Here is a 12,294-nt window from a genome sequence, read left to right as displayed (position 1 = left end):
CTCTAAATCTCTTCCTCATCTTTTGCCACCTCCTTTCAAGAAAACAGCTGTCCATACTTTATCTGCTCCTCCTGCCCCTTTAGTCTCCTGTACATCTCAGTTCCAATCCCTGCATGACAGCATTGATACCTTGAAAGCTCATCTCACCACTATCACCACTCAATGTACTAAACTCGCCACTACTTTTGAGACCCTTGACCAGAAAGTCACCCATCATCTTCTTTGTTGTACAGTCTCTCAAGAAAAGCCTGCAGACTTTTCCTTCCATGATTTCTTCCAACAGCCAGCTCCTCTTGTTCATAACTCTATGAAGACCTGGCTCATCTCTGTTCTGTTGCGTCCCCCTGGTGTCATTCCCTACCCACTCATTGCTCTTGTAGATACCGGATCTGGTTTTAATATTTGCAAATATCATGCTCTTCCTTCATACTGCTGGGAACCCCTCACAGATGCCAATCAAATGCATGGCTCCACCATGGATGGCGGAGTTATTGCTTGCAAACGCTTTGCTCCTAATATCCCGATCTCAGTTAAATCTCACCCTACAGAGATCAACTTCTATTTACTTGAATCCCAGGGTGTAGATTTGGTCATTGGGAATGACTTCCTCAATCGGCATCTTCCTTTCGGGTTTTCTACAGATCAAATGGGCCTTACTATTGGGGGTATTCTTGTCCCACTTCCAACTCGCGAAAAGGTTCGAAAAGTTTTAAAACCTTATGAGGAAGATTTGAAAATTGTCAGTAAAAATACCCCTACTCATTGTTCTCCACCCGAACACTATGCGGCCACCCCTACTCCTCCGCCTCCGCCGAATCCACAAGCCCAGTTCAGTCCTCCTCCTGATGCACAGGGTATTCTTTCTGAAGCCGAATTACAAATAAACACTCCAAACAAAAGAGAGGGAAAAAGCGGCTTGTTATTAATTACAAGCCCTTGAATAAATGTTTAATCTCTGTTTTTTATCCCCTGCCTAATAAAGAGTATCTCATGCAGAAGATCAGTGGAGCAACTATTTTTTCTAAGCTTGATCTCAAGGCAGGTTTTTGGCAAATAGGTTTGCTTCAGCAGGATTGGCACAAAACAGGTTTTGTTGTGCCTCAAGGCTTTTATGAATGGACGGTCCTTCCTTTCGGCCTCAAGACCGCTCCAATTGAGTTCCACAAATTCATGGACTCAATTTTTGCCCCCTATCATGATTTCTGTCTTGTCTATATTGATGACATTCTTGTGTATAGTACTGATGAACACGCTCATCTCCGACATCTTCAAGTGGTCCATAAGTTACTTCAAGAAAAAGGATTGGTGCTTTCTCCTTCCAAAATCCTTATTGGAAAAACTTCCATTGACTTCCTGGGTGTTCTTATTCAGAAAGGAGCTATTCAACTTCAAGAGCATGTTCTGAAAGCTCTTCAAGGTTTTCCCTCTGAACTCTGTGATAAACAACAATTACAACGCTTCCTGGGATGCCTCAATTATATTGCTCCCTTCTAACAGAATTTGGCTAAAGACACATATCTGCTCCAACTGTGCCTCCGCAAAGACGGTCCAATATGGGGTCCTGCTCAAACCACTGCCATTCAAAATATAAAGACCCATGTGGCCCAATTGCCTCCATTGGCTATCCCTTCCGAAGATGCTGTCTTAATCATCGAAACAGATGCTTCAGACCAATTCTGGGGAGCTGTTCTCCTCGAACACACCACCTCTGGTAATGAAGTCATTTGTGCTTTCCGCTCCGGTATTTTCCAAGGTGCTGAGAGAAATTATCATTCCATTGAAAAAGAAATCCTTGCAGTAAAGAAGGCGATCTAGAAGCTCGAATTGTTTATCCTCAACAAGCCTTTCACTGTCCGTACCGACAACCAAAATTTCCAAACATTCTGTACTCGAAAAATCGATAAGCAAATCGGTCGCGGCCGTCTCGCCAGATGGCAAGAGTTCTTCTCAATGTATGATTTTAATGTTGGATGGAAAAAAGGCAACAGCAACTTTTTGCCCGATATGTTATCCCGTGAAGGTGCTCCCTACTAGGCCCAACATCATGCGGGCTACTGTTCTCCTGGACCCGGCTAACTCAAGACTATTAATGTAAAGGGATTAGACACTGTCTGTTGTCCCAGATAAGACCTTCACCGAGTCTAGTAGCGCCCACTGCTTTGTCACTCCGCCCACAATGTTTTCCATCCATGGTATTGTCACTCCGCCCACAATGCTTTCCATCCATGGTATTGTGCGCCTTTTGTAAAGTTTCCTTTCCAGCACACTCAGGACTTCCAACACTTGTATATAAGGAAGCTTCCCGCTCACTCTAAGGCAGAGTCTGCCAGAGTCCCTCTTGCTTCCGAGTGTAATCTTCGTGCTTCAATATATTCAGCATCTTTTGTTGTATGCCGACTCCCTACTTCCTTCTCCCCAAAGCTCAAATCCCTTTCCGCATAACTTATCAACTCTTTTATGCTCCTTCCCGCAACTCAACCATTTGCCATACTTCTCCCGTTACTCCTTATCCTGTCTATGTGTGCTTTATCCACGCTTCCTCGATACAAAATGTTGCCGCGATCCTTTCCCACGAAACAATCTGCACGGGTTCCAAATGGAAAGATGTCTCAAAATCCATGGTGTGATGATGAGTGCAGAGAAATGAGAGCCCACCTTACACGGGAGGTAGCGTTGGGACATTTGCCTCTGCCAGAGGCGCACCGAAGCTCACGCCGAGTGACACGACGTAAGAAGCGGGCTTTCCTTATGCACAGGATGGATGAGGTGATCAGTTCTTTTCGCGGAAGAGATCCTACCACGGGATGGGGACTCCTATCAGTCACCCATTCCTATCACAGATCCCGTAGTCTAGCACACATATGCTTGCTCTCTGTATGATGTCCCAAGTCAAGCACCACCTGATATGTCCTCTATGCCTAGACCCACCACATGTCACCTGTTTAGTTCGCAGAATGTGCGAGCTGCCCTTCTTCGCCTTCATAACTGACGATCACCAGATCATGAGGGACTACGCACTGAGCATTTTGTGCATGGGCAAGAGATCCTGACCCCGATGTTAGCATAGCTGTTCAATCATGCCGTATGCCATGGCTTCCCACCTACCTAGAGCCCCACCACCATAGTACTGATACACAAGGCAGGTGATCCCATGGACACTCGGAACTACCGTACTCTTATGATTAGCCACACTTTGGCTAAGATATATGGATTGGTCCTAAAGAGGGAGATTAGCAGCCACACAGAGTGGCATGGGCAACGGGCACTTCGGCACGCAGGATTTCAGAGACAGCACTCCACCCTAGACCACATTTTTACCTAACGGCTATTATTGAGGAGGCGAAGTCGAGGCGTCAGCATGTCTACACTTGCTTCGTAGATTTTCGTAAGGCATTTGATATTGTCCCACGCTCTTGCCTGATCAAGATGCCTGATCAAGAGGCTACAGGAACTACAACTCTCAGATATCATGATTTGGGGGGTCATGAGTCTATATGAGTCTGTCAAAGGGAGGATACGTGCCCCAGGAGGCGTATCAGACTGGATTGAGAGCACCATCGGAGTTAAGCAAGGTTGTCTCCTATCACCAACCCTCTTCGGGCTCTATATTGACGAGATCACTTCTTTTGTCGATCGACTAGGCAGAGAGGGTTCGCTCATGGCTGACTTGATGGTGCAGATATTGTTGTATGCCGATGATATAGTCCTCATAACTACCTCAGCAGGAGGGCTACAGAAACATCTTGAGGCTCTGGAGGTGTTCTGCAGGGAGAGAGGCTAGATAGTTAGCCTTGGGAAGACCAAGGTTATGATCTTCAACACCTCGCGAGCAGCGTCCCGTATTCATAGTTTTACAGACCATGGCGAGCCTGTGGAGATAGTGCAGTCCTACACATATTTGGGGATAGTGTTCATTGGACTAGGTTTCACAATGATCCATGCGGGTACACCACGACTCACACGAGGACGGGGTGTTCTGGCCCGACTAGAGAGGTGATGCTTCTAGACACACGTATCTTGAGGACAGGAGAGCTTCACATGTATTGAGGATCGCCATTGGTCAGGTACGAGTCTAATCACATCAGCTGCGGATTGAGACAGGGAGAGCTGCAGGCATACCCAGAGAGCAGAGGACTTACACACTATGCCATATGGGGGAGATCGAGACAGAGGAGCATTTTTCTATGTGTCTATCCGGTCTACTATGAGATCCGAGGACGATATCACTGCCTCTTTCAAGAGGGGCATGGCTTTGGTCCACTCACGCGGTTGATACATTTTCATGATCAGGTCTGTGTTGGGCTCTACCTACTTGAGATGCGCCGACAGAGAGACACATTGGATGCCACAGGTCACCATCGATAGATCGTAGACTTTTGTCGCACACTTCTATGCATCGGAGTCAGCTGCCAGTGTAGCTGAGGGAGAGGAGCTTGATGAGATAAGAGCATCATGGATCAGTAGCAGGGCTGTCCACCAGGATGCGGTCAAACGAGTGACACATACTCCATGTACGACACGGAGAGAGCCTGGAGTACGCACGATCCAGGTTCGACCTATCTCATCCCTTCTCAGAGGCGACCGCCAGAGAGGAGGCATCACCCTTGACGTAGCCCACCGGTTCCAGAGATCAAGGAGACCACGCCCTCCCCCACATCGCGAGACAGCTCGACAAACACAGATTTGAGAGCTTCTCAAATCCCATCAGAGTGCCACCAGGTTACCTGGATATATGGAACCTAAGCATGTACTAGGAGTGTTAGCCCTGAGCGCCTGACACGCTTCTGTTACTTTGCTACTCCAGTATTTTGTTCACTAGCTGAACATGTTAGCGTTTTAGCTTTTGCTTTCAGTTTTTCAGCTTTCAGTTTTCAGCAAGGGTCTGCATACCAAGCATGCCTACAGGAGCTCCCATAATGCCATGCATTCCACTTTGCATTCCTAGCTGCATGCCAGTTTTTCCATTCATAACTCTTTGCATTCCAACTTGCATACCCCCAAGAATAATCCCTTGCATACCTTGCATTCCTTGCTGAAAACCGACAAGGTGATTTTCAAGCATTCCTTGACCATTCCCAACTTGGCCAGCCACTGCTTGAAACACAAAACCACCACGAAAATATCAAGGATGCACTGTGGGGTGCTGAATGACTTCTTGTCCTTGATTTGCATGCTGAAAACCATTGCCTTGGCCATGCAAACCAACACCAAGACCATGAATAAACTATTGCATTGGAGCATCCCGTCCATTTGGCACGACTAATGGCTGTCCATTCAATGGCATAGGTTCACACGGTTGCCTATCAGCATTCTAATCATCATCAACAAAAGCTCCCTCAAACAAAGATTGCCCATCTTGAGAGGACTCATGTCCACTTTCCCAATCCTCGTCACTATGTGACATACTTGCTGAATTCTCCTTGCTGCAATACAATTACAGCAACCAATAGTTGCACCAGAGACAACCACAGGCTCACCTCCTTAAAGAAGATGGTGATGTCTCCTCACCAAAGCAACCATGGACTCACCCCCTTGAGAAGGTTGGTGATGTCTCGGCAACAGAACCATGAAACCGGCCTTCAATAAAATCAAAGGGCAGTAAAACTAATAGGTAACCACTCAACAATGTTGCATTTATATACCTAGATGAATCCAGGAACATTCCCAAACTCATCCTCTAAAAACACAGCATAATCGCGATAGTCACTCATAAGATTGAAAACCATAAACTCCATCACGCATAGCAGGGACTAGCTACTATGACATCCCCACTGACGTCATCAACGCCCAACAGTGGGTTTAGACCATCGTATAAAAATATGTTCACACATACAAATCTACACACCCACACATACTTGAGCATCCATTTATACAAAATCTTCGTACTGAGTTTCTATCGGCAATCCGGAGGAGAAGGGCAGACTTAGCCATGACGAAGGCTAACACTATAACAGTAACAATTCAGCGAAAGTATTACCAGCAGACTGGGAGCTAGAGTGCCCCTGTACCAAGACAAAGACACAAATTAGCCCCAAACCTTGGCGTCCCTTCTAGTATCTCTTCAATTAAGTGAGAGGCCCTGAAATCCAGGGTACATAATTAAGTGAAATCCTTGGAATCGTGGTAGATGTACAACAGTTTGCCCTAAATCCAAGATTTTAGTGATGAAGATATACTTCATGTGAAAATGCTATTGAAGCAGAAGTTTGAGATGAAGGATTTGGGAGAGCTGCGTTATTTCTTGGGCATTGAGGTGATTAGATCACCAAGTGGGATACAGCTCTTGCAGAGGCAGTATAGATTGGACATGCTGTCCAAATATGGGATGACAGGCTGTAAGCCTATTTCAGTTCCTTTGGAGCAGAATGTGAAGCTGAGCACAGATACAGGTGAGCTTCTGGAAGACCCTACTATGTACAGACGCATAGTTAGGAAGTTTGATTTATATGACTATTACCAGGCCTGATTTAAGCTATGCTGTTGGATTGGTAAGTCAGTTTATGCAGGCTCCAAGGAAACCGCATTTGGATGCGGCTAGACGCATACTCAGGTATGTGAAGTCCACGTGGCAGTATGGACTATTTTATGAGGCTGGGGTTCAGATACAGTTGCATGGATACACTCAATTACTGCTGATTGTTGCAATTTAGGCATAGGCAGGATAGAATAGAGCAATATAACACAGATCTGAAAAGCCCCAATTTATAGGGTCTTTTAGTAGAGAAAAAACCTAAATTGTACCTGCTAGAACAGATTTCAAGGTTAATGAGAGGGTAAATGAAATCCAATCAACACCAAACCTGGTACAAGGTGACTCAGTGCATGCCATCAAAACAGAAATGGAAGCAGCAATTGTCCAGACTGCAGCAAATAAAGAGATCTGATGGCGCACTGATTCCCTGGCAATTTCCAGCTTAAAAGTGGGAATTTCTTTGAGATTGTTGAGAGCTAATGATCAAGAGATCATGCTGAACACATTGATATCAAAATCATATACCTTTGTAAGACTAGAATATGCCCAATCATACAAATTTAGATTTTTTGTTGTTCTAGAGTCCAAAAATCTACACAGAAAAAAAAGAGATCATGATCAAGAGATCATACTGAACACATTGATATCAAAATCATATACCTTTGTAAGACTAGAATATGCCCAATCATACAAATTTAGATTTTTTGTTGTTCTAAAGTCCAAAAATCTACATAGAAAAAAAAAAGAGAAAACGAAAGAGAAGAAAAAAGAGGTAACAAAAAGTTTTTTGAAAAACAAAAAAAAGACATACTTAGCAAGCAAAGCACCACTTATGTCGTCATCAATGCCCAAGCATAAGCAGCTATACTGGGTTTCTAATGATTTTGATATCAAAATCATTCAATTCTGAGAACATTGGCATTTAGGGCTGATTAGAGGCTGACACACGGAAGAGCTTCAACTAGATCTGCTATCTGCCACTAGTTTAGGGACTAGGAGAGCTGAAAATAGCAAGAATTAGTAGAAAACACAAAGGGATAGAGGGGTAGTCTCTCTTACTTGGAAAAGGGCATGGATGTACAGCTCCATGGGGCTGGCTAGCATGGCTGCTAGATGCTGTTGTCCTTGCAGCTGAAGCCCCTTTTATATTTTGGAAAGTAGGCTAGCAACACCTTAGCTTATGGGATTAGTACAACAGCCTGCCATGTGGCAAGCCTACAATAAAGTCTAATACCCTACCAAAGTGTACAAATGAGAACTGAAGTGTGTACAATAAATGTGACCCCAATTGGGCCCCCATTTGGGTAGCTACTGCCAACCCTACTGTTACAATTCAACTTCCCGCTTTTTGTTTTCAGCTGATGTTTAATCATTCTAAACATGCCTTAAGGCCAAGACACCGTAGATAAAAGGCTTCATATCTAAGACCCTTTGGACTTTTGCATTATATTTCTTGGATTATACCTCTTGTGTATTAGCAAAGTGATCACATTACTAAATTGAGTCATAAAAGATTCCTTAGTTGTACAAAGCTAAGAAAACCTATCAATGTGAGGCATTTTTATAATGTGTAAACTACTATATTCAAGTTGTTGATGGTTATCATATATATCAACCTCTAATCCTACAGCAGAGTGAGAGATTCTAGATCTAAGAAAACACAAGAATCTCCCCTTGAAGTGCAGTTAAGTTCACAAGAGTCAGGAAAATAGATTCCTTCTCCAAGCACCTTTGTACATAAAGTCATGAAAAATCTGATACAAATAAATCATCTATGAAACGCCTAGCTTGGCTAAGCTTATGTAAAATGATAGGGCTAGTATTGATAGAGATAAGACGTTGCATGAACTCAAATTCATATGTGAGATAAAAGTTTGCTAGAAAGATGGCACAATTAGTGCCCATAGGAATTCCTATTATTTGTTGAAAAAGAGAATCACCTATTGTGATGTAAAGATTATCTAAAAGAAATCGATCCAAGAGCAAACATCTACACAGTTAGGACCTTTGTATATTTTTTCTTTTTAGAATCAATGTCATGATGTTTATTATTTAACCACAAAAAGTCAAAACATAAAGCTATTTCCTCAACTTTTAGCACTTTGCATCTATCTTTGTCAAATCTCAGCTTAAAAGCTTCAGCCATTAGCTTTTTAATTCTAAACTTCAGATCTTGCAGCTCAATCTTTGAGTAAAGCGTAGTAAAATCGTAGGTTTGGGGGAGAAAAGGATAACTTTTTTCTTGAATGCTTCGAGAGAAATTAAAATATTCCTATGAGTCGTTTAAAATCCAGCTTGAATGTGAAGAAACATCTACCTTCTTTAAGAAGCCGCTCCAAAGTTCATGGACACTAGGCAACATGGCTTTGAAGCAGTAGCTTAGCCATTTAGAGACATCTGTCAAAGCAGTCTTACAAGTAGCTGCAATAAATTTTATTTTCTTTGCAATTTTTTGAAACTTCCAAGCAGCACAAAGAAAAGGGAAATTTGATTGTCAACAAACCCTAAAGACTTACAAAAACTCTGGTGTTTTGAGATCGGATCCTTTTGAGTAAGGCAGGGGCGTAAGTTTTGGCAGACGAATTCACTTCTCTCAAAAAACATTCTAAGTAAAACTTTTTGTAAATTTAAAAAAATATTGGAACATTTGTCCACATGAGATATGACAAATTTCGTATGGAATTTTTCTTTTTTAGAAGATAATTACTTTGCTTTGAGCAATTAACTAAAGAGACTTCAAAGCAACTTTCTTCAAAATCCTCCCTTTCCATTCTGATAAGATATTTTGAGCTCCTACACTTTTTCCTATTTGAAAAGCAAACTTTGAGATTCCATTATCAATAGCTTTTAAAAAGGCCATACTCTTTTGAAGAGGACAATTGAAATTTCGTGTCTTTCATGACAAGGTCTCTTAAATTATCAGAAAGAAAAATTGAAGTATCAGCTGTGACTACTATATCCTTTAAAACTAGAAAACGGAAACAAAAATGAAAAGAGTAGCCGAGGTGAGAAAATACATACAGTTGTATTGTTTGGATCGTTATCTGTAGCAACTCCTTGTGTTGAAGCTCCGTAAGACGCACTTTGATATGAATTAAAGGCTGTATAAGATTTGCAAACCAGTAAATTCAAACTTACTAAAAGGATTTCTCTTCATCCAGAGAAAACAGAAAAAAACAAGAATGCAGGAAGCCTTTCTCTAGCAATCAGAAAACAGATGCCATTTTCATCAATCACCAACACCAAGCAAAAAAGAAAGAAAGGAAAACTCGACAAATACAACTTACAACGAAGAAAATAAGATTTCCAATGAATTTTTAAGCAGATACCATTACCCTGAGCTCATTATAATCTCCACATCACCAAACAGCAAGCCTCCACATCACCAAACAGCAAGCGGAGCCTAATCTCATCAAATTTCTGTGAAACTTGAGTGCCGGTCCACTGGTAATAATTTGAACGGAAAGAGCAAGAACACAAAGTTCACACCAATAATTACCAAATCAAGAGTGAAGAGAACAGAAACTGGGTTGGCATATTCATAGAGAGAAATAATGAGCACAGGAAATCATCTGAGTACCAAGAGGTAGAAATGTAAGACGGGTAGGGATATCAGATTTGGTCATTCCTGCCTCCTAATCAGCTTTTCAGATCCTCCAGCAAAGCTAGGAGCAATTCTAAAGTTACGAGATATTCTACCTATATTCTTCTAAGCCCAGGATACCAACTTAAAACTGATCAGGGAATAATGCAAAAATGTACCTAGCTGGGTGGCAATCAAACTTAATGATTAATTTTACAAATGATAAATCACTAGGAAAAGTAGCATATACATGCTGCCAAGTGCAGTGAAATGACAATTACGGGAGAACTGACCTAAGTGAGAGGCCACCCACTAAACAGCAGGGTGCTTTCCTGTTGAATGTTTCTGTTCCAGGGCCCCTCAGTGAAGAGAGCCTCTTGACCTCCTGCTTTAAGACAAAATCAGCCTTATAAGCCTTTGAAATCCCATGTTTACCCTGATACTTGCCCAAGCTGATAAATTTGAGAGAGTTTTGACAGCACCAAAAGCTGCTGAATCATGAAAATCAACAGGAAAGGAAAACTGAAGGCAATTGAAAGAAGCAAACAAAGACAACTCTCTAAAAAATTGGTTCAGCCAAAGCTTCAGCATATTGGGAAATTCAGAGATGGACAATTCAAAACCTGACATATCACATGATTACAGTGAACAGTGACTAGGAAGTTTCAAATGCCTCCAATATGGTATTGGACCAGGATCTGAGCTCTCAGTTGGTTTAAAAAATTTCATTTTACAAAGTTAGGGATGCCAGAGGCAATGTTCTAGAATCAAATCATCAATACTGCCTTCTCATGGACAGATAGCATTCCTAGAATACTAAGTGTCGTATGTTCTCCCAGCAATGTTACTTCATTGTTGCAAGAAGAATAATCGATTTATGCATAAAGGTCAAACTAGTGCAAAGACACTTTCAAAACGTGTTAAAAGGAAAAAAATAATAACTTAAAAGTCTTTCGAGTTACATTCTCAATACCTTTAGTATTATATTGCTGAGCAACACCCAAAGACTTCCTTGGTGTTGCAGTACTTATTCGCATGGGCCTGCTGGAACAATAGACACCATTCATTTCTGACATTGCCCGACTCCTTTCATTTTCCTCTCCAAAACGAACAAATCCATAGCCTTTTGAGCGCCCAGTAATAGAATCCATTACAACCTTTGCACCCTTTACGGAGGGATAACGAGACCTGAATGTCTCTTGCAGCAGATAATCCGTTACATCAGGTGCAAGGTCTCCAACAAAGATAGAGTGCTCTGAGCCACCCTCCATACGTCGTTCTCCCATACCGATAGCAGCCCAGTTCAACCTAAAATTTTGCTCTGTTTGTGGCATAAGTGTACCATTATACGTCTGCAAAACTGTCTCAGCAGTAGCATGTGAGGTGAACTCGACAAACCCATAGCCCTCAGAGACCATAGTCTGCTTATTCCTGATGATCTTGACAGAAACCACCTGCACAATGGCCATCAACATTAGCAGCAAGATAAAGAAACAGTACTAGCTTCAAAGCATGAGAATATGTTAATAGTTTAGAAAATTTAATTGATCATCACCATATACACACACACACGAATCCGGGAACATGCCCAAACTCATCCTCTAAAAATACAACACATACTGCAGTTTCAATCCCACGATAGTCACTCATGAGATTGAAAACCATAAACTCCATCACGCAGAGCAGGGACTAGCTACTATCACATCCCCAATGACATCATCTGCGCCCAACAGTGGGTGTAGACCATAGTATAAACATATGCTCTCACACGTACAAATCCACACACGACACATAATTGAGCATCCATTTATACAAAGGTCTTCGTATTGAGTTTCTGTCAGCACTCCAGAGGTTAAGGGCAGACTTAGCTGTGACAAAGGATAGCACTAAAGGAGAAGGCTAGTCAAAAAGTAGTCCACATTCTCTTCATTTAAGCTACAACTCCTTGTGAAGACTATACGATTTCATTTTCAAACGAGCATCCAAGCGAAAAAATGCTTAAACCATCTAGCTGGTAGGACAACATCTGCCTTTGCATGCAAGAAATCACAAGCTTCCCTTCTGTAATATTACTCTCTCAGCACGTACTCACTTGAACTCCAAGGAAGCAATAAGGGTGAATTTTCCCTTTTAAACATTACAGTTAAACGAGTCAATATAAAATCCAATGAGCTTTCCTTAATGAAGGATCACAATCCTTCAAAAAAAGATGGTGTCTTAAATGCAAACCACGATACAC

At 42.1% G+C, this 12,294-nt stretch overlaps 1 protein-coding gene across 1 annotated transcript in view; it reads right to left on the bottom strand.

Moving 5' to 3' along the window:
• LOC147897231 (polyadenylate-binding protein RBP45-like) overlaps window positions 1-12,294 on the bottom strand; it is a 51,284-nt gene that overhangs the window by 30,998 nt on the left and 7,992 nt on the right. Inside the window, exons 2-3 of the mRNA XM_087380965.1 lie at window positions 11,029-11,509; window positions 9,494-9,573 (exon numbers count right to left, since the gene is read on the bottom strand). Coding sequence (XP_087237091.1) covers window positions 9,494-9,573; window positions 11,029-11,509 — 561 coding nt within the window. The remainder of the gene's footprint in view (window positions 1-9,493; window positions 9,574-11,028; window positions 11,510-12,294) is intronic.

The sequence above is a fragment of the Dipteris shenzhenensis genome, chromosome 10 (genome assembly GCF_047967505.1).
Source record: "Dipteris shenzhenensis isolate YYH24624 ecotype China chromosome 10, Dip_SZ_1.0, whole genome shotgun sequence".
NCBI classification, from domain to species: Eukaryota; Viridiplantae; Streptophyta; class Polypodiopsida; order Gleicheniales; family Dipteridaceae; genus Dipteris; species Dipteris shenzhenensis.
Note: the sequence above shows the minus strand (reverse complement) of the source record. Positions and strands in the feature narration are given on the sequence as shown.